This window comes from Struthio camelus, chromosome 4 (assembly GCF_040807025.1).
Source record: "Struthio camelus isolate bStrCam1 chromosome 4, bStrCam1.hap1, whole genome shotgun sequence".
NCBI lineage: Eukaryota > Metazoa > Chordata > Aves > Struthioniformes > Struthionidae > Struthio > Struthio camelus.
Genome location: NC_090945.1, coordinates 3,480,829 through 3,502,862, shown reverse-complemented (window position 1 = coordinate 3,502,862; position 22,034 = coordinate 3,480,829). Strand labels below are relative to the sequence as shown.

General features: G+C 46.6%; 1 protein-coding gene across 2 annotated transcripts; it reads right to left on the bottom strand.

Annotated features, from left to right (window-relative positions):
* Positions 1 to 1,211: 1,211 nt before the first annotated feature.
* Positions 1,212 to 17,769, bottom strand: REST (RE1 silencing transcription factor). Of its 2 annotated transcripts, XM_068941107.1 has the most exons (5): positions 17,638 to 17,769; positions 15,670 to 16,580; positions 9,846 to 9,929; positions 5,091 to 6,725; positions 1,212 to 3,745 (listed from the first exon to the last, which is right to left on the bottom strand). In XM_068941107.1, the coding sequence occupies exons 2-5, from the start codon at positions 16,568 to 16,570 to the stop codon at positions 3,720 to 3,722; spliced, it is 2,646 nt and encodes an 881-aa protein (XP_068797208.1). In that variant the 5' UTR covers positions 16,571 to 16,580; positions 17,638 to 17,769; the 3' UTR covers positions 1,212 to 3,719. The 2 variants fall into 2 exon arrangements, with proteins under 2 accessions (XP_068797208.1, XP_068797207.1); XM_068941106.1 differs by having other exon boundaries at positions 1,212 to 6,725.
* Positions 17,770 to 22,034: the final 4,265 nt, after the last annotated feature.

Genomic DNA, 22,034 nt, shown 5'->3' with positions numbered 1-22,034 from the left:
CTGTACACCCTGCGCTCTAGGGCAGCACCCTTGCCATCCACAGGCAGCATCAGGTGCTTCTCCTCCTCCTCCCTGTTCTTTACACCTGCTTTATGCTGCGCACACAGAGTCTTGGAGAGCACGTGGACGAGACATTAAGAGCAGTGAGCTGAAACGTCCCCCGTACCCCAGGTGGTCGGAGTCCCCTGCCACCCTATAGCCCTCCAAGGCCATGTCCTGTGATAACAGCGCACCCAGCTCTTGGCAGGCTGAGTATTAACTGTGTGGCTTAGAAACCCAAATTCACATCAACTGAACTAAGAGCACCCTTGCGGGTCTTTTTTGGATATGAGAAATGGAGGTTTAATCAGAGAACAGAAGAGCTCACGTTGGTGCCTCCATTAGTTTGGCTACTCAATTGTTCAAAGCTGCAGTAGCTGCATATACAACCCTCACCTCCCCCCCCCCCCCGTTTCACTGAATGCTGTTTGCCTCCTTCCTTTCAACCACACGCTGGGAAATGGGACTCACTTTACGTTAGTAGGAGGTTAAGCTGGCCAAGCTCTGGAAGACTGGCCAACAGCACCGACTAACTCAGGTTTTCCAGAAGGGCCAGACTGGCAGAGACATGAACATTCACCCTCACAGAGTAAGCATACAGGGCTCTGCAGTTCTCCAGACAGTTTCAATCCCTAAAGCGACAATGTTGCAGCCATATGACAGATGAGTGACATCATTATTTTTATAAAGCTGCTATTAATGCCCAAATCACAGATACTCTTGGAATGCAGGAGGAATTGCCACCTGTTATTACCTCCAAAATGCAAATGCAAAGTCTGCAAAACTTCCCTCCAGCCACACATCAGAGTGGCACGAAACACGTTCCATATCCGTTGGACCTTCCCTACCACGTTAGGGATAGTTCCAGCATTAAGCTTGACCCTAAGCTGTACGCACGCATTTCCCACTTTGTGCCTCGCTCTCACTGAAGTGGACCAGGAAATCACTAACATGATGAAAGGAGAATGAATATGTTTCCAGAGCCACTGTCCCATCTGCAACCAAACTTGTGCACGCGTGCACATCGTATCTAGGCATTGGCGCCGCAAGACCACGCTGGCTTGATGGCTGCTGCCTTTGCTGGCCTTGAAGAGCTCTGTCCAATGCTTGCACTGCTGCTGCCACTGTTAGTTACGGCTAGCCATTAATAAGCAGTAGATGGAAGCCACAAGTTCCTTAATAAGGTTTATTTAACCGTAACTATGCTTAGGAAAATACACTTGTAAGGGTTAATATAATGCAATTTAGTTTAACTTTACACTACATTTTGGACAAAAGACTTATACATGTTTTAGGTAAAAACTGCATGTATGATCTGGCTTGTTTTACATCTATTACAAACGTAGAAAAGGCTGTCATGCACTACAGTAGAGAGAGAGCATGAAAAAAAAAATTACCTTTGGTTTAATTCAGAGAATACAAGTATTGCACTGTAAAAGCATCAAACATGGTGCAACCAAACATAATAAACATGTTTCCATGCCAGCTTACAAAGGTTTGTTAGCTAGTGTAATTTTAGAGGGAAATATATATACACATAAAACAATTCCATTAGCTATTTGGAGTCTGTTAATATTGTATGCAAGTCACATATCTACACAACCACCACTCAAGAAGACTCTCGAATTTGGTTAATACTTTTCAGCTACATTAAATCTGTTGAAATCAATGACATTACCATATCCTAACTGGCCTGTCAGGTGTTAAATATCCTTTTTTAAATGCCTACAATTCCAGCCTAGATCATCAAAATCGAGAAATAGCAATTACGATACAATGAATTATAAATGCCTAGCTATCCATTTCTAGATCACTTCTCAGGGCAGTTATTTTGAGTTTATAGATCCATATAGGCAGAAGCCTGAAACACCACTTTGCTCACCAGAGGACTGGCAGTATGGGAGTATCGTGCTAATCCTTCCAACCACATACGTGATATTGAACTTGGGTACAGGTGTTGTTGCCCAGAAACAGGGAAAACGCTAATATTGTCAAAATCTACACAAAATAATTTAAAAATATTGAAAGAAAAAAAAAATCACTTTCAGGGGACCACCATACATGGCAGGTTACCTAGTTTGTAAACCCTACTTCAAATATTCAGTATTGGCAAAGTCTAATATTGTTAGGTACACAGGACACATCATTACGTATTTGCGGCCTTCCCTTAACGTATACTCCCACATCTTGGTCTTTAGTTCTTTTAAAAAGCAAAACGGAGCATTCCAACACAGTTACACACCAACACTGGGTATTTCAGGACATTGCTGGTAGGATTTCAAATTGAAAGGATCGACTTTTCTTCTTCTTAATCTTCCTGTAATTTATTTTCAGCTTCTAATCCTGTAGTAAGAAACACTGCTGAACAGAAGCACTGTCCTCTTCAAAGAGTTCTTGTCAGATCAAGCATTAACGCCTTGACCGCTTCACAGAAACGTACAGCAGCGTATCTCAGCGAACCATACCTTTGTTTTTATCTCGTAGCGAGAGATTTAAAGTCAATCAATCAACACCATATTTCCATTTAAAAACAAACACACAAAAACAGCCAGGCCAGTCCACAAGTTGATCTGAATATAGCTAAAGTCCTTGAAGTCTCTCGCAAGATGGTAGAAGGCTCTTCGCAAGGATATGAAGGGAGCTATAAAACCTCTACACAGTACTGGAATTCCCAGCATCTGCTCTCATCGCTCACAAACAGTGGCAACGCTCAAATACAAAGGAAACCCACAATTATCAAGAAAAAAAAAATACATCTAAGACTATTACAACTGATCGTTTCAGAAAACAATTCAACTAGATTTATTTTCTTAATGTTCAACATAAATATAGTTGCAACTTGATCTTCAGTTGACAATGATTGTCGCAGCCAAAGTAAGGATTGAACACTATCTAAGCAAACAAAAACTCACTATACATTATACAATTTATTATTTCTGCCATGAGGGATGCCCTCCCTCTCAAATCTTTGGCCTCCTATTACCAATCTCTTCCAAAAGCAAAAGCAATGCAGTATTATTGTTCTCTATTCATTCAAGGCAGAGGGTCTGGTTGGAGGGGAGGACGGTGCAGGGTCAGGCGGAGAAGAAAAGAATGGAGTTTATTCCAGAGCCTACTTTGCAAGTACTTGCCATCAAGTGCTTTGGCAAATACCGAACGAGCTCCTCAACTCCACGCTCTCCAGATGACACCTGCCTCCAAATTTGATTTTTCAGAGTTGACAACTGGAGAAGCTGTCCTCACCGCTCCAACTGGAAAGGGCCTAAAGATAGTCTTCTGTGGCACTGATGGGACTGGAGGGTTTTGTTTTTTTCCCTGCTGGTATGCATTTTGTTTGTGTTCTGCCACTGGTTGGCCTACAAGCCGAAGGCATGCAATCTCTCTTATGTTTCTGTGAGCCAGAAGAGAACTCCAGTTAGAATTAGAAACTCCTGGTGGGATGTTTCTTGCACGTAGACCTGAGGTCACGGTGTGACCACTTGTGTGTTTCTCTGTCTGCAAGGAAGCAAGATGATCCTTATTGACTGCAACTTGAATGAATAAGGAGCAGGAATTCCTACAGTTCTTAATGCCAGGTTTGTTGCTTACCAGTTCGTTTATCTTTATTTGTTTTTTGGTGTGTGAGATGTTAGACAGTGACGAACCATACTTACATCAATGCTACTATTTTTTTTTTAAGCTCATGAAGTTTGACTGCTGTCCACCACTGAAATGAAAAGGGGAAAGAAATCATCTAGACTTGCAGAATCTGCAGACCATTTCCACTGAGAGTATTTTGCTTTCTGAGGATCCCAAATTATAAATTATAATTAATATTCTGCATACATATTAAAAATATGACAAGTGGCATTTCCATGGAAAAAAAATCCTATGAAAATGTCATGACTATAATTCAAAATAGTGTTTTGAACTTGCATTGGTATCCTCTTGCCCAAGAACTATACAATTTAAAGCTAGTCAAAAAATATATAACCAAGCAGTTCATAATTTCAGCAATTTCATGCACAGCTAATAATACCCCATGAAAACAAGAAAATCTGTAGTAAAGAGTATCACAGAGGACTGGCCCATGGTAAGCAACGAATCTGAATGTTTCAAAATAAAAATAAAAACTTACACAAACAAAACCAAACATGCATATATAAAGTGTACATGTACTGCACAAGCGCTATTCCTAAAGGATTAAACTGCATAGGTAAAAATCAAAAACATAATGTGCAATATTTCAAGCCCTTAAAGCACAATCAAAAAAAAAAAAAAAGGAAAATAAAAAAATAACAGACTTGCTCCCCCCCACAACAAAGCCAGTTACACATCATAGTTATTAAGATATTAATCAAGATAGAAGTTCTCCAATCAAAAGTTGGAAGGACTACTCCCAAATCTTGGCTCACCATTCATGCTTAGGGGATCTGAAATGCACGTTCACAATTATAATTATCTTAAACAGTTATGTTCATTGCTAGCCAACTTTGACTTGTTTTACAAAGTGCTCTTTTATGTAATAGAAGCTATCTTCCTGGTAGAAAAAACCACCGAGTAGTTTAACACTTCGAACACCAAGACACATTAAGAACTAAAAGACAGAAAGAGAGAGAATTTGGCTGCTAGAACAAAAAGCAACTAACGCCAATGGTACTATAAACATCTCACTTGTGTATGGGTAGCTACCCATACCCATTCCTAAAACTCAATTTATAAAATAATTGCGTAAGCTAACAGACTAGACGCTTACACTGATTTCACAGGACACAGCCTCATATAGCCTACCTGCCTTCTCTAATGAAGGGATCCAATAGCTGAATTCACCATTACACAAAAAGTTGGCAAAGAAATATTTTCAACTTAAAAAAAAAAAAAAGCAGACACTAATTAAAGCAAACCGTGCTTAAAAAAAAAATCTACAGTATCTGTACATAAGCTGTATAAGATCTTACAAAAGAAGATAAATGTGCCCCTAAACCACAGCTATTTCTACTCCTGCCCCTTTGTTGCCTTCTCCAGATAATACACATTGACTAAATGACGATTGAGGTGCTTGCTGTATTCACCTTCCTTTTTAAATGAGCGGTCACAAAAAATGCACACATAGTTCTCCCTGGCCGCTGCGGCAGCTGCGGCTCCAGCTCCCTGCAATGCCTTTGGACTTGTTTCCTCTTGAACGGAGCGAGCTCCATTTAACCCCGAATCGTCGCTTCCTTCTGATATGTTGTCGCTTATGTCGCTGCCCTCGTGGCTGTGGATACCCTCGTCCTCATCCATTTCCTGAGATTCATTCACTGCTGTGTTATCCGGAGATGGTAAGGCCAGAGCTGCTTTATGGCTCTGTATGCACCCTTCGGGGGGTGCAGGTGCCAGCACAGCATCTCCCATCGGCTCCATTGCTGGCAGGCAGGTCTTAGTGAGGTCCACTGGGTCTGGGTTACTCACAGTTTCCACTACGCAAGTGTCCTCTGGCTCCATCTCAGGTGCCAGATCTGGTAACATATCCATGGGCAAATCCAAGCTTTGTTCAGAAGACACTGCTTTGGGAGTTTCCTCAGAGCAAGTGTCTTGCCCTTTTTCTGCCTCCCTCTCCTCCTCTTTTTCATTAATAGTGTCTTTATTCTGTTCTGCTGCAGCAGGTATTTCTTGGTCTTTTTCCTCGGCCTCCATGTTTGCATCTCGAGGCGGCAAGCAAAGCTGTCCTGGGTCTTGCACGCAGCCCCCGTTGACATCGGAGCTCTCCCCCTTAGGAGCATGACCACTGACGTTGTCTGATGCTGCCACATCAGCCAGGTCTTGCTCCTTCTCCTGGTCGCTGCCCTGGCTGTCAGGCTTCCCACATCCATCCTCTTCCGTGGCAGGACACTCTTCTGGGTTCTCCTCTTCCTCAATCTTCTCCTCATCAAATTTACTGCTTTTCTTACTGTGCTTATTTTTCAGAGCTTTCTTTTTTCTGTTTTTCTTAAGGCAAGAATTTTGCCTTTTAGGCTCCTCCTCTGGTAAAATGTCACTCTTCTGAGCTTCCTGGCAATCTCTGGGTTTAATTTCCACTTTCTTTTTCTTTTTTGTTACTGCTGGGGTGTCATTTGCAGGCTCTTGCTTTGAGGAAGTTCCTTCAGCCTCTGCCTTTCTTTTGGTCTTCTTTGTTTTACATGGTTTCTCAATACTTTTCTCAGTTTTAATATCCACCTCCTTGTTTTCTGAAGCTGATTTCCGACTCCTGGTTGTCACCTGGCCTGCACAAACGTTGCTCGTTGGCTTCTTTTCCTTTGCCAAATTCTCTTTTTTCTCTACTTTCACTGTTTTCTCAGTTTTCTTTGCAGCCGAATCCCCTTTCGTTTGTTCCTTCTCCACTTTGTCATTAATGCCCTCAGAAAAGTCAGCTTCACTCTTTTTAGTCCGTAGCTTCACTTTTGAAACATCCATGGTGATGTCAGAACAATCGGGATGCCTGGATTTGATGTGATACTGCAGGTTACATTTTTTAGATGCCGCGTAATCACAAACAGGACAGAGGAACTGGCGTGGATTGACGTGGAGCTCAACGTGCTTTTTGAAATTGCTGCGGTCAGCCGTTTTGTAGTCACAGTGTGGGCAAGTCAGAGGCTTTGGCCCATTGTGAACCTGCCTTGCATGACGAGTTACTTCATGCTGGTTTGAGGCCACATAGCTGCACTGATCACATTTGAATGGCTTCTCACCTGTGGAAGGAAGGGTGGAAGGGAATGCTTGTGATTATTAAGCACAGAGGAAAAAATATTATGTCCCGCTAATATAGATACAGAGGAAGGAGGAAAAAAAAAAAAATCAAAAAAGAAAAACTTCTCCATGCGCCTTTAAAATTAAATAAATAAAGTCAATATAAGGAATCCACAAGTCACAAACACGTTCACAAGACACAACAAAAAATATACAAAAAAGAGAGAAGGGGCAAGGGTTGGGAGGAAGGGGATCCACAACCAAACAAGCAGTAACAACGTCACAGGTTCTGGCTATGCATACATACCGGCAGAGATCTCTCTACAGTAATATTAGCAAATGGAATCCATACCCAACTGGTCCATTGAATGCATTGTAGAAAAATGGAAATTAACATTTGATAAATAGCAGTTTCACACACATGTTTCAAAAAAGTCCAACTTTACACAGATATGGCATACTTCGTGTTTGCATTGACAAGGAAATGAGGGGAAAATAAGCTAGCGAAAAACAAAGCATGTGAAAAAATATACTCCGCTCAGATGATCTTTACCTCTGATAATTCAGTTTGCTGAGTTTTTCATTTCAAATGTTATGGTGTACTAAGCATGTGGTGTGTTGGCTGCAGGCTACTCTTGGCAAGCCAACCACATCCAGTCCAAAGCCATCATGTTGCTACTGAAATATGCTTTTACATTTTTGCAACAACTCTTGCAGAAGCATTCCTGAAAGTGTTCTGCTCAGCGTATGCTGCTGCAGCAGAACCAGCTTTCCGTTTATGAATCAAGGCAAATAGAGTTGTAGTGCAATAACTAAAGTTCAAAAGTACTTTGAAAACATCTGTGCATGTGCAAATTCAGCCAAGGAATTCGGGATGCTCTTGAACTCTAAACAAGTATCTCAAAATTGATCTGCAGAACTAGCGCATGCCACTTCCTAGGTACATTGCAAATTCCCCCCAGCCCTCCGGCCCCTTCTGCCCACGGTACAGCGGCAGTTCTCCCATCCTTGCATTCAGCTGTCCCAATGCTACCCATACTCATGACGCTCCTCTGCAGCACCTGACTTGGGAGACCAGAGCAGCCTGCGAAGAACATAAAGCACCTTCGACTGCGGTGTCGGCTTGTGCGTTAGCAACCTGGCTGATCCACAGTGCCCTCACAGACTCCATAACAGGCTGTGTTGCCCCCATGGCAAAGGGAGGGAGGTACTTGTTTAAGAATGTAGGTAGTTCCACTTTCGCCTGCAGCATCTCTTAATTATTTAATGCAGGATTATACTAGTTCCCCATCTTCTTCAGCCTATCTTCGTTTCTTTCTCCTCTGTTCCTCATCCCCTTTCCACAAGCTTAACCTTGAGGGCTACGCTGGAATAGGTGCGTACCCTTCTCCCAGGGATGAGCCAGGGATGAGTCTATCACCTATACTTCATGGATCAGCTCCATGTTACTTAGAGCAAGGACAAGAACGGCCTCTCCCATTAGTTACATTTGAACAAGCTGTTCCAGCTGTACAAAATGCTCAGCGGTAGTTGCTAAGACCATATTGTAACAGGATAACTCAAAGGTTGTATGTGAAGAGTTTGTGCCCATCACCTCTATTAAATCCAGAGTTCTTGCTGCATAAGCAGAGAGGATGTGCACCACGATGGCTAAGACGACAGCTGCAGCTGTGAAGCAGGCTCTAAACAACTGCAGTTCACAGCCTGACACGTTTGCTTTAAAAGATCAGGCTATGACCTGCAGGAGTCCCAAAGTTGCAAAGAAGTTGCCACAGAAGAGGTTCAGTTGCCTTAGCAATGGGGCAAAATGGCTAATAGGAGATATGAGAGCTGCCCCGACAGCAAAAGTCCCATGTGCACTCCCATTTTGGCAACAAGGCTCATGCCCGCCTTCCCTCCCAGACCTTCGAGTCCAGGGCAAATCACACTCCTCTCCCTCAGATTTTACATTTCTCTGCACAGACAAGGGGAGAAGAGGATGCTCAGGAAATCGTTTCTAAACTGAGAATTGAAGCTCAGGGTACGCTAAATCGTTTGCAATTTCATACTTAGCCCAGAGGTTCAGCCAAAGGTGTTTTTTTTACTTCCGAAGGCAGAATGTTTCATTTGAAAGTTCTCAAACCAAAATACTGGCATGTAATTTTAGAGCTGGCTATTTTTAATGGGTCCAAACCCCCACTCCACCACAGTTAAAACTGTCTTCTGATTTTAGTTAAAAGCCTCAACTATTAAAACTGAAACAATTATATTTTGGGAGGTTTTCACCACTGTCTGCTAGGAACAGGAATTCAGCTAGGCCTGGTCAATCCAGACACCAGCAAAACAAGAGCATGGACTGCGATCTACCTGAGGCTTTCCGAGGGGGTTGACAAAGCACAGGTGTACTTTCTGCCTACTGTTCCTATGCTGTAACAGGTCTCAGACCAAATCATGTGTAAACACCCTCCGAGTTTGCTCATTCCTCCTCTATGTCTCCTTGCCATAAGCAGACCCTATTTTGCTTCTTTCTGCAATACTAAGCAAAAGGTAAGGGTTGCCTCAGAGCCTCTGGACGAGTTGAGACTGCAGATGTTTTAGGGGAGACTCTCAGCTGCTCAAAACTTTCCCAGCTTCATTGATTTGCAGTGTGTTACGGCAGCAGACAGAAGGCAAGGATCTGCTTCTACATTATCACAATGTTATACCTGCATGTAGGACATGCTGAGGACTAAAGTAACCTCTGAACCTCAGCATACATCTCGGAAAGCAAAGGGAAAGAAAGAGATATACTCCTCCATTATCACTTGTATTAATCAACACTTAGCATTTCTTTAGCCTCTTCCTTCCACTTCTCAAACCTTTTCACTAAGGGAAGGAAGCCTGTGTCAGTAAGACTAAAACGACATCTGAGAAAAATGGTCTCATTTAATCATCTCACATGGTGCCCATCTCCAACCTCTGTGATGAAAGACTTGCTGCTCTGCAGCCCACGTTACCCCACTTCCAACTTGCGGTAAAGCTCAAGGCAGGTAAGGACAACCTAACTGTATCAACAGGAGCTGAAGCTCAGGCCAAATGTGATGAGCTGTTTGCCTTGAACCACTCCCCTTTCCCGGGTCATGCTGCTGCAGCCCCATACCAACCTGAGTGAGTGCGCATGTGCCTGGTTAAATGCGTCTTCTGAGAGCTGGAGTAGGGACACATAGCACATTGATAGGGCCGCTCTCCTGTGAAACAAACAGCAAATTAGTTACCAAAAATACAGCTGATTCTCATCTTTGGTTACCAAGCCATACATGTGAGGCCATCACAGATCCTCACCAGATCCCCAAGTTGTATTTCCGAGATGGAGGGCACATTATCTCTCAGTAAAGGACCACAGTGAGAAGCACGCGTCTTAGCCGGACCAGTGCAACATATCATGTCTTAGGAATGAGGGCAGTGAAGGGGCAGAGCATGCAAGAGGCATGTCCACATATCCACGTCCAGCTGGGGTCAGACAGTAATCTTGGGCAAAAGGGTGGCGAGGACAGCCACCTTTGGGAAGCCTCCAGAGCCAACTTCACCAGGGTACTTCTGCCTGCAGTCAGAAGACACACACAAGATAGGCACCCCGTAGGAAACCCGGTATGTTCTTGCCTCATGAAGCACCTTACCTGAAACCTCTACGTTGAATTCAGATAAAGGGCAGGGAGCAGCCACCCCTTCAGATCACACTCACATTTGCCAGAATACAAGCACAGATAGAGGCTGGGACTATGCTTCTGAAGTTTTATTGGCAGAGTGAAATTTGCCTGGGGCGTGGAAAAACATGACGCCCTGCTCAGTGAAACTATGCTGCCAGCAAAAGCTCAAGAGTAGCAGTAACATTTTGAAGACTCTGATCCTTTTGCCTGCAGAGTTCTTGTGTCCGGAGAATTAATGGAAACTAACCTGTCATAAATTAGGTTTCCACAAGGAAAATGGGGTTAGCTAGTAACTATCAGTACAACGATACTTGAAAACTCTTTTCAAGTGAAGACAAGCCCCAAATAAAGGCAGACAGTTACAGAATTAGCATGTGTTAGGCAGGTCCAGATAAGTCCCAGGGGTGTTTACCCCAAATTGCTAACACATCTGAGAGATCGAGGCTGCCTCGTCTTCACTACAGTTGCAAAAACACTTTTTAGTCTACTGCGGATACGCCCAACAGGGGATGCAAGTGAAGCTGGGAAAGGAAAAGAAAATTGTTCATTTGCAATATTTATTCAAGTCGGGTCAAAATTGCACTGTGGCATTTTGCTACATCAGTTGAAGCATACAAGCAACACATTCTCCAAACCTGTGAGACCAGGATGTCAGCAAAAGCCCTGCATCTGCCAGTGTAAGAAGTGAGGCTCCACTGCAAGCCTTTGCCAGTCTAGGAGTAGGAGCAAAGTCTTTGTAATGCAGACTAACCCCACATTTCTTCCTCCCATCAATTCATTCAGTCTATCAGTCTTGATTAGATCAGTAGCTTAAAGGTATGCTCACCCTAACAACCATTAGAACCCTTCCCCCACCAGTTAAAAGGAGAGAGGAGATTGGTGCCATACACAGAATAAAATTAAGTCATGTACAAGGGAGGGGTAGGCCTTTTGTTATAAAGAACTCTTGTATTTTTAAATGACTCTTTACAATCTGACAACATGTGGCCAAAGGTCCTTGAATATTCAGTCATGTCTTCTTCCCAGTACCTGGCATTTCAAATCTTTAATGTTACCTAAAACTTTAAGAATACAGAAATGGTGTTCTTTTAGAAGCTTTCTATAAAGCACAGCAACAAAACCTACTTGATTTAAAGTATGACGAATGCAATTAATTTAAAATGTATGTTATTGCCACTTGAGAATTAAATGTATGACTGCATTGCAAGCGTTGTTTTATAAAATGTTATTCCCTAAAGGATTTTTATTGTAATTTTACAAGCTCATTATATGCAAACAAACTACCAGGAAAAAAAAAAAAAAAAACTTTCCACAAGACACTACAGAATAAGCCCCAACCTAGCAAAAGTTTAAGTAGACACTTAACTTCAAGGAAATGAACAGGCAGACTGACGTCAGCAAACAAATGTAAGATCATCTCTTTATTAAAGCTTTTCTTCTAATGCTATTAAAAGCTGTGTCTCCTTGAAACAAAACTGTTTCTGTGAAACTTTCAGCACAGTTGCAAGCAGGAGAGATCTCCCATGACAGACCAAAATAAAAAACAGTAGTCCAATGCTAGACACTGAAGGCTAGGACTCCCTGAAACTGGTACCTTATTTATACGGCCCTGTAGATACTTTTCAATTAGTTTTAAGTTTTCTAGAAATTGTTTTTAACCAGTAAAAGGGAGGAAAAAAAAGAGGACATTATGGTACTGCTTTACACGAAGTACAGGCCCAGGATCAGCAGCGTGGACAGCTGATGGGAGTAAATCAGGTCAAAACTTGGTCTAATGTGTCTAGTGAGTGCAACCAAGTCCAAGAGCTTCTATCCTCGATCCACAGGGTCTTTTCCACCCCATCAGCCAAGGAAGAGAGCACTTCAAATGTTCCCAGCCACCCCCCCAGGCTGCAGACAGGCTCTTCCTCAGGTAGCTTTCCCAGCAGACAAGGCCATCACTACCCCCAGGGTCTCTAAAACTATCCCTCCGCCCAAGATTCCCCCTATTTGCCAACAGGGCCTGCCCTTTGAGTACCATCACAAGTGGCAAGGGATCTTGCAGGCTTATGGGCACCTGCTTTGTGACTCAAATGTGAGCAGCAAGCAGGTGGATAACCTCTGCCTGCCTTCCCATGGTCCCTGAGCAGGCAGAGGACAAATATAGTCGCCCACCATGCGACCCAGTGCTCACAGTCCCCTTCCGTGCTCCTGGCCAACATGCTCTGGCATTTGTACAGGTCCTCACTAAATCAGTTCAGCTCACTAACCAGCAGAAAAACAATGTGGGGAGGAAGAAAGGAAGAATTTTCTGCCTTTTTAGTGAGCTGAATCAGCCAGACCCAGGATACAGGGAGAAAACAGGGTCTGCCTTTTAGCAGCAGCAGAGCATCTGGTCCTGTAAAATAGCACTCTCTGCAGAGTCAGTACTTCAGAAAACTGGATGGTTCAAACACAGCACAGTCCATTCTCCTGCAAGCAAGGAGGCATTTTCCAACACAGAAAAATGCAAGTGAAGAGCAGCAAAAAAAAAAAAAAAAGAGAGAGAGAGAGAGAGAGAGAGAGACTAGTATCTGTCCAAAACTGTACACCCTATTAGCGAGCAGGAAAAAAGAAATAAATAGTTGAAATTTTCTCGTTTGCAATGTAAATCCATAAAATATGAAGAAAACAAGAAAGATAACTCCTTAAAAAAATGTGAGTGATTCACACATTCTTTAAGTGAGAAAAATCATCATCTAAAGGTATTTCAGTATTGGCCAGAGAGTTTTGTTTGTTGGTTTGTTTAATTCAGTATTGTTATGTTAACAGCCTACAAACACTTCTGACTATTAAATAGCTGCTGGGATTTTTAAAGTAAAACAATTATGCACTAGTACCAGCAGAAACTGTTTAGCCTGGCAGGTAAACATACTTGCCAGTAGCTTATTCGTTCTTCAAATACTCTTCCTCTAGCCTTAACACCCTCCCCCACAAAATTAGCCTTATTGGAAAGAAGGCACATTCCCAAATGAGTCTACTAACATATCTGAAAGGTTTTTAATCAAGTAAGAACTGGCTGAAAGATCTTTCTTTGCTAGCTCTTAACTAATTGTAATGGCCCAGGAAGGACTAAAAAGTGCTGAAATCTCCTAATCACTCATTTCAGTTTAATTAAAATGATTAAAGACATGACCAAAGAACCAGAAACCTAGACTTCACCACTATTTTTAAAGGGCAAAAGAGGAACTAGATAGCATTCTACATAGTTTTTAACACGCTTGATTTTTTTTTTTCATTTTAAATATGGTTCAAAATAAATTGATCGTGGGAAAAACCCAACAAGCATTTGTCAGTTTGAAACATCTCACAGCTCCCAACTGCAACGAACTCTCTGCCAGGGCTGGGACTCCGGAAAGTAAGCCTGGTACTGGATACCGTTTCGCTCACTGATTTCTCTGTGCAGCTCTGCAGTTGTGGCTCTCGCCCTGCGCTGCCTATCCCCCGAGCAGTGATAACAGAGCACTTTCGGGGTTGGTTCCCCTAACATGCAAAACTCAAGGAGAGCTTTTAGAGATCAGAGTGTTACGTCCACACACAAGCAGGAATGAATTTGAAGGCAAAACAAATGCAAAACAGACAGGTACCACCGCATGGGATCACACGTGGTCTTGAGCTCTGGGACGATAAACGTTTTCTCATACTATTCTGTCATTTTTACCTGCTCTCTTCCCTGCTGACCTACCAAAGACACACACACAGAGAAAAAAAAACCAACTGCAAGATAAAAACACACCATTTTCCTAACACCTCTTAAAAAAAACTTTTGTTGAGTTTTTTAGGAAAAAATATTTAGATGGAAATGAATTTTAAGCTGATGGTGTCCTCTAAACAAAGCACATGGCTATTCTAAAGAGAAAAATATGCTTTAGCATATTAAAAACCCAAGCAGACCCCCCTCCACCCCTCCCCCCCCAGCAAAGCAGACACTAAGTATGCTGGCACAACAGGAACTCCCGCTTGCCATGCCTCTGCTCAGTCCCAGCCCAGAGGTCTCGGGAGTCCAGCCCTCCCCTTCCAAAGAGCTGCAGAGAACTAAGCTAAAGCCTCAAAAACACTCCTGTCACTGGGATGATGAAGCCTAACTTCCAAAGGAGCAATTCTACAGCGTTTTGCTCAGCTAGCACAGCCCACACTATGGGGAACCAAGCCGGGAGTACCAGTGGTCAGCAGACTAAAAGATAGTTGGCAAGTCTGTCTCCTCAGAAAACCTCAAGGTGGAAATTAAAGCTGCTGAGAAACTGTGAGAGAGAGGTATGAGCTGTCACCTCTCTTTCATGAAAGGAAACAGGAGGCAAAATAATTGTTCCTTCTTGCCCCAAGAGGAAGCATAGCTCCAAATTCCCCACTCAGATTTTAGCCTTTGGCTATGAAGGAGTCTCAAGTTTGGCTACGCACTGCATGAGTCCCTGTTGTAGGGGGCTGGCCAGGCTCTCCTTAACTCCAGCTCACAGAGAGGGCTGCACCACTGAAGGTCCTCTGAGGCCACTTAGTATTAGTCAGAGTAGAAAGGGGCCCTGCGCTTTTTCTTGCGATTACAAACTCACCGATTACAAACTCACGTTAGGAGAAGAGAGGAAATCAGGCCAAAGTCCCCCTCGAGGGCTTCCTAGAGGCCAACAGAAGTACGTATCTACTTATTTTGACTACCGCAGTGATGCAGACCTTAGAAAAACGAGGCCCATATATGTTAAGGGAAATTCATTCATTATAAACACCATTCAACCTTTACTCTGACTTTGTAGATGGGAGAAGGTTCTTTTCATGTTGTGTGTATCAACTCCTTCTCCTCTGTAATTACAGCTCAGTCAAGTTTCAGCTCACTCTTCAGGTACCATTTTCCAAGCCACGTATGCGATTTAGGCACCTCTCGTCAACCTGTTTGTTTTGTTTTTACAGTGCAGCCTTCCATGTTGCAGACCCTGAAAACCATCACATGCACGCACTGTCATGCCCTCTTCATAAGACGTTTAAAAATTAATGAACAGGATGGATGTAATGGTCTTAATCTCCTCTTGGGCCTCTGACATTTGAGAGATTTTCTCAGGCCCCTGAGACTACAGAGTGGAGTTCAAACCCAACCCACACTTCCATGAGGCTGTAACCTGCCAACACCAAGCACAACAGCAGAGCATAGAGCCTTGCCAGGGTGCAATGAACTTTGCACACAGAAGAGTCTTGGTTTGCTCCATTCATCACAGTGTCCCACTACCCTCACCGTGCTTAAGTCAAAAAAAAAAAAAAAAAAAGATGAATGACTTACCTGTGTGAGTTCGAATATGTTGAATATAATTGTTCTTCCTGTCTGAAAAATAGGAGCATTGTGAGCAGGTATAGACTTTCCTGGGAAAGTGATTTCTTAGGTGTTTCTTCCAGTGATATTCACTGACGGTAGTATAAGTGCATATAGTACACTTGTAGACTCTCTCATTCTCTCCTGCTTTATTGTGGTGCTTCAAGTGAGCCAGATAGTGATCGTATCTGTTAGTGTTATAGCCACAGCGATCACAACGGATGGGGCCCTTAGAGAAATCCACCTCTTCTGTGGTGCAGGAATCGGACTCCTTGACCTGGGCTTGCTTTTCTGCATTTTCTTCCACAAAGAATTTCTTAGCACTGTGAACCCTGATATGATGCACAAACTCCTCTTCAGACTCTGCCTCGTACTGGCACGGCTTACAACGAAACGGCTTGCTCTTCAAGCTCTTACACTTGTCCTCTGTGCTTTCTGGAGTACCCGGTGCTTCCAGTGGGACATCTTTGTCCACACTGGGAGTCTCAGGAGTAGAGCAAGCAACGGGATCTTGGGTGCCCACACTAGGAACCGCAAGAGAGCTTAATTCCACGTTTTCAGGTACCTCACGGTCACTCTCCGCAGCCTGGGTATCTTCCATACCTTCTCCATCACTGTCTGAGAAGTTGCTGTCCCCCACTGTTGTCAATTCAGCCATTTGCCTCTCTTCTCCAACCAGGTAATCACAGCAGTTGCCATTTACTTCTCCTGTCAAGGCCACATTTGCCAACATAATAAGCTGAGGAGCTGCCAGCTCAGCTTTAGAAAGGTCATGTAAGTCATACATGTCGTTAGACAACGCCATACCAATGTTAGCACTGCCAGGGAATAGGCTGTTCCCACCGGACTGCCCCAGCACTTGAGTCGCCATAGCAGCAATTCTGTCGAAAGAGAAAACGAGCACCCGTGAACACCCGAGTCCTCCGAAGGCCGCGGCCCCTCTGTGCCCTCCAAGGAGGGCGTCGGGGAAGGCCAGCAGATTAAACCCCTTCGCCGAGCGCCAAGGAAAGCGGGACCAAAAAGGAAAGACGGCCCAGAAAGGTCCGCCAGAAACCCGGACGAAGCGCTTTTGCGCGTTAGCGGAGACCGCGGTCAGTCCCAACCGGCCACTGACAGCCGGCTCCCGCGTAGCCCCCCACGGAGGCCGCGGCGACTCCACCAGCCCCCGGGCGGCCACCAGGGCAGGGAGCCGGCAGGGCCCCGCGGGGGTGGGCCAGGCCCCCGCCGGCCGGCCGCCCGCGAAAGGGGCCGCGCCGGCCCCGCCGCCCTTGCCGGGCGCATCCGCCCGGCCGGCGGGGGAGGCGGCGGCGGCGGCGGGGGAGCCGGGCCGGGCCCCTGCCGCCGCCGCCGCCGCCCTCCCTCCCGCTCCCTCCCAGCCAGGCATGCGGCCATTTTCTGCCTGCCCACACAAAGCGGCCCTCCCCGCGCCGCCGCCGCCGCCGCCGCCCCCGGGCCCGCCCGCCGCCGCCGCCGCCGGCCCCAGGGGAGGGCTCGGCTCCCTCCTTCCCCCCCGCGGCCCGGGGCGGCGGGGGGCGAGCGGCTCGGCACCGGCAAGGTCACGGCGGGCGCCCCCCAGGTCCCCCCCGGCCGCCAGGCGGCGGGAGGCCGAGCAGCGCCCCCGAGCCTGGCCCGGCCCGGCCCGGTGGCGGAGGTATCGCCTTCCGGCGGCCGGGCCCGGCGAGCGCCCCCGCGGCCGGCGCGGCGCAGGAGGCAGCCCCAGCTCCTTAGCCGTGGTGCTGATCCCCCCCCCCGGCGCGGCCCGGCCCGGCCCGCCCCGCCGGGCCCGGCCGCCCCCGCCCGCCCGCCCGCCCGCCGGCCGCAGATCAGCCCTGGACAGCGCCTCTCGCCCGGCGCGGCGCGGCTCCCCTCTCCCTTCCCCCCCGCTCGCTCGCCCGGACCGGGCCGGGCCAGGCCGCCGCGGGGCCCCGCCGCACTCACCGGCGGCGCAAGGCCGCCCGGCCGCGCGGCTGCTGCGGGGCGCGGGGCGGGGCGCGCGCGCGCGCGCGGCGGGGACGTGCTGCTGCTGCTGCTGCTGCTGCCGCCGCTGCTGGTGCTGGTGCTGCTGGCGGCGGCGGCGGCGCGGCGGGAGGCGCCGCGCATTCCAGCACACAGCGCGCAGCGGCGGCGCCGCCCCCGCCCCCGCCCGAGCCGCGCCGCGCGGCCCCGCCCCGCCCCCCCCCCCGCCGCGCGCGCGCCCGCCGCGTGGGGCGGGGGGCGGCCGGGCCGGGGGCGGGGCCGCGCGGGGTCACGGGGGTGGGGCTGGCAGCGGGCTGGCGGCACGGCGGCCCGCGGGAGGCCGGGGGGGGGGCGATAAGGGGCCGACGGGGGGTTGGTGGTGGTGGTGGGGTTCAAGGGGCGATGTGGGGATGCAAAAGGGGGCGTGACGCGGGGCCGATGGGGACTGGTGGGGTCGAATGGGGGCGCGGGGGGCTGGTGGGGTGGTGTGGAGCTGAAAAGGGCGTTGTGAGGACTCATGGGGTGATGTGGGGCACAGGGGGGGCTGTTGGGGTGGGTCACTGGGTGCCATGGGGCACAGGGGCTGACAGCGGTGGGCCTTGGGGTGATGTGGGGCACAGGGGGGGCTGTTGGGGTGGGTCACTGGGTGCCATGGGGCACAGGGGCTGACAGCGGTGGGCCTTGGGGTGATGTGGGGCCAGGGGGGCTGGTGGGGTGTGCCATGGGGCACAGGGGCTGACAGCGGTGGGCCTTGGGGTGATGTGGGGCACAGGGGGGCTGTTGGGGTGTGCCATGGGGCACAGGGGCTGACAGCGGTGGGCCATGGGGTGATGTGGGGCCAGGGGGGCTGGTGGGGTGATGTGGAGCAGACAGGGGGGCTGAGGAGGCGATGTGGGGGCGTTATGAGGGCTCACGGGGTGATGTGGGGCACAGGGGGGCTGACAGCGGTGGGCCAGGGGGTGCCGTGGGGCACAGAGGCTGACAGGGTGATATAGGGACACGGCGGCAGGGCTGTCGGGGTGATGTGGGGACTGACAGGGTTGTATGTAGGGGCAAAGGGGCCGGATGGGGGTGGAAACCTCTACGTGGAGGCGTTTGCGATCCCCCGCCTTGGGAGAAGGTGCATATTCGGGAGCAAAAATATAAGCACTTCAAGACTGAAGATTTTTCGGTGCCCAATTCTCTTGCTTTGCTCTCGTTGGCCCAGTTTATGGAAAAGAAAGCAACATTTACCAGTGTGTTTCCCAAGTCTTCATCTTCACTTTGTTCTGCCTCGGCACTCGCTCGATGCTTAGTTCAGCGTTATCGAAATTGCCCTTAAAATTTAAAGTATCTCAAGCAATAGTAGGGCCACAAGCCTCTACAGGGATTTGTTTCAAAATTAGAAAAAAACAAAAAAAAAACAAAAAAACCCAGTTGCTATTGCAAAGCCCAGCCATGGACTTACTTGCTATGGCAGGTTCCTAAAAAACACAGAGGGCAAGAACAGTAGCTTATCTTGTTTATATCGATGATAAATTTAGATATTAAATGAGCAGACACAATAGGAATCCGAACTCTTAATGCTTCTTGCTTCGCTTGGGCAGTCACACGGCCCCGAGACATTAATATATCAGAAGTCATCCTGGGTCTGAAATGTTTAATTTGACCTGATTTATAAACCTCAAATCTTTAAGCTGGGGTGGAGTACTTAATGAACTAACATCACTGGAAGGTTACAGAAAATCCTCTCTTTTTTCATCTCGTCAACTTCAAAGTGTGCTTTGCTGCACCCCGCATCAGATATAAAGAAGAGGGCAGACTCAGCAGTTGGCAAAGCGGAAACTTCAGAAAACAATGAAAGCAAAGGTTGTTTTTCCTAGAAACAAAAATGATTGGAGAATTCAAACTATGTCAGGATTCGTTTAAGGAGCATAAAGCTTCGCCAGATACTGAAATGCAGCATCTAACGAGCATCCCTGACCCATTCCCTTTTAGTCTTTATCCCAACAAGAATTTAAGCTCAAATGAGCCCAGTTGGTGTTGATGCTCCCGGATTGCTTCATGCATTTCAAGTTGCGGAAAATTATTATGCTTCTCTCACAGCCGGCTGAAGGCTTTTGTATGCCATTCGTTTGCCTGCGTTTTCTTTCCCAGGTTTTGAAAGTTTTTTTTTTCTTCTTCTTCTTCTTCTTCTTCTTTCTCACCATTGTCAGGAGCTTGTGCGATTAAACAAGTCCCCCAAACGGTTTCAAGCAAGGTAGGGGAGTTCAGCTTCAAAGCAACTGTACAATATTTAATTTAATCTCCTCTCAGCAAAACTCGAGCTGTGCAATTCGATCCACGCAGGCAGACCCTCCCCCTTGCCTTCATTCCTTCCAGGGGCATTCCCAGCAGGCATCAAGGCCAGCTTATTTGGCGTTCCTCCCATTGAAGTCGCTGGGGCTTTGTACAGGTGCTGGGGTCAGGCTGCAAGTACCCCACGGCAGGATCCGGACCGTAGGTTGTTAACTCTTCGGGGCAAGAGAGGTGGTGGTGTGATGTGTATTTTTTTCCAGAATCCAAGCTGATACCATCACTTAAGTTAATATCAATACAAATGCAGAGATTTTAGGGCTCACCCTAAAAGCGTGATGCAAACAATTGTAGATCCTGAGTTTCAGATTCACTGCCTGCAAAACAGACATTTGCTGCATGCACTGAATGAGCGTTTCTACTGTCCTTGCCAATCTGCGTGCAATATGTGTGCACCATTACGCTTGTGCCTAACTAACACAGTTATACTACTCTGCGATGTTTCTGTCTCCTGTCAGCTCCTTAGACCATTTTTCAGTGTCTGATGAAGACTTAGGGTGCTTTGATTTTCTATCTTTCACAATGCTCCTGAGTAAAAAGCACATAAATATCTTGCAATATCTACCTTTCTTTCAGTAAGGCTTACGTTTCTAAGTCATTTCGAAGGAGTTTTGATTTGTTTTTTCGCCTTTGCTGAAACACATTTTTAATCAGCTTTTCCAATTTACATTTGTGGAAGAGTTTCTTCATTGCGTAATTTTCATGGTGTTTTTGAAAGAGTTGTTCATTAGCAGTTACAGAAATGTCAGTCCCGCTTGCAAATCTTCCCCAATGGCCCTCCCTATTTCTGATCCCTAAGGGCAAACTACTTTGTCCAACCCTGTAACCACCTGTCTGTCATTTTCTTCATCCAGAAGTAACTCTATTTCGAGAAAATTTTACAGATTTATTTGAAAGAGGTTGTTCTGAAAGCCTAACTTCAGGTTCCTTCCCAAAGTACCACACTCTTGCAGCCTCTACGTGTCTTTCTCCTGCTTCATTGCTCTTGGAATAGTGTCTCCAATTTTGAGCGGGATGCTTGGGCTGCACCTATTCTCTTGGATTAGCAACTCCCGGGCTGTAGCCTGGACTTAGCCAAATGGCTCTTTGGGCAGGCAAACCTGAGCAAATGGGAGAGCAGACTCTCACCTACGCTTTGTGCTTCCAAGAGGTATGGATGCAACTGGCTCAAACTATTTGGCTCTGCAAAAGCTGTCCCCACTTTTAGTCCAGCTTCCAAAAGTAGTTTAGCCACAGCTATTGTCGGTCCCTGTTACTGAGAACTTGCCTTATCCATGCACAGTTCTTTGCTCAATGGTCTCCTTATCCCAGCCCTACACAAAAGATTCATTCCCCAGCAAAAAACTCCTTTGAGCTATAACATGGGTATTGACCTTAGTCAAGTCTGAGCCATTCACAAATCCCCTTAGCTCCAGTAGCTACCGCATCAGATTTATAGGTTAAAACCCAAGTTACACCACTCATTGGCTGCTCCCGCAGTCAAGTGCTGTTCCTCCAGCAACGCTTTCCAAAATTCCCACGTGTACCCCAAGAAATCTTAGCAGCACACGGGAAGTGGCTATGGCAATTATTTTGTGGTTGGGAAGCTTTTAAGCAGCTTGAACGTAGATAATTCTGCTGTGAATATGTACCCTAAAAGAAGCGACCCACATCAAAGACTGTAATGTCAGCAAAAATGTAATAGTAAATAAAAACTTCTGCCAAATCAAGAAGCTTACGTTAACTCTAAGATGGATTGTTTCCATCCTGGATGAGCTGGGGAGAAAGGAGTTTAAACTGGGTTTGTAATAGAAAGCGTATAAATATCCATCTGTTATAAAAATAAAGGCACTGCTTTTTTAACTGTTAAAGCACTTGAGATTACTTGAGGCTACTAGGAGAACTTAGGTTCTTTCCTTGGTGTATAATTCCACAACTGGATTTGACATATGCGTCCTTTTAGGTTCCTTCCATGGAAACATTTTTGTTTCGGTTTGGTTTTTTTTTTGCGCAGTCCGGTTTTCCTCATTTGGATTTTCTAAATGACAAGATCTCTCAAGTCCCTT

Excerpts from the sequence above, each read along its gene's own strand:
- REST (XM_068941106.1), bottom strand. The coding sequence starts at position 16,570 with ATGGCGACTCAAGTGCTGGGGCAGTCCGGTGGGAACAGCCTATTCCCT. Across the intron at positions 9,930-15,669 it reads ACATATTCGAACTCACACAG|GAGAGCGGCCCTATCAATGT; the intron begins GTAAGTCATTCA and ends TTTGTTTCACAG. Across the intron at positions 6,726-9,845 it reads GCACATGCGCACTCACTCAG|GTGAGAAGCCATTCAAATGT; the intron begins GTTGGTATGGGG and ends TTCCTTCCACAG.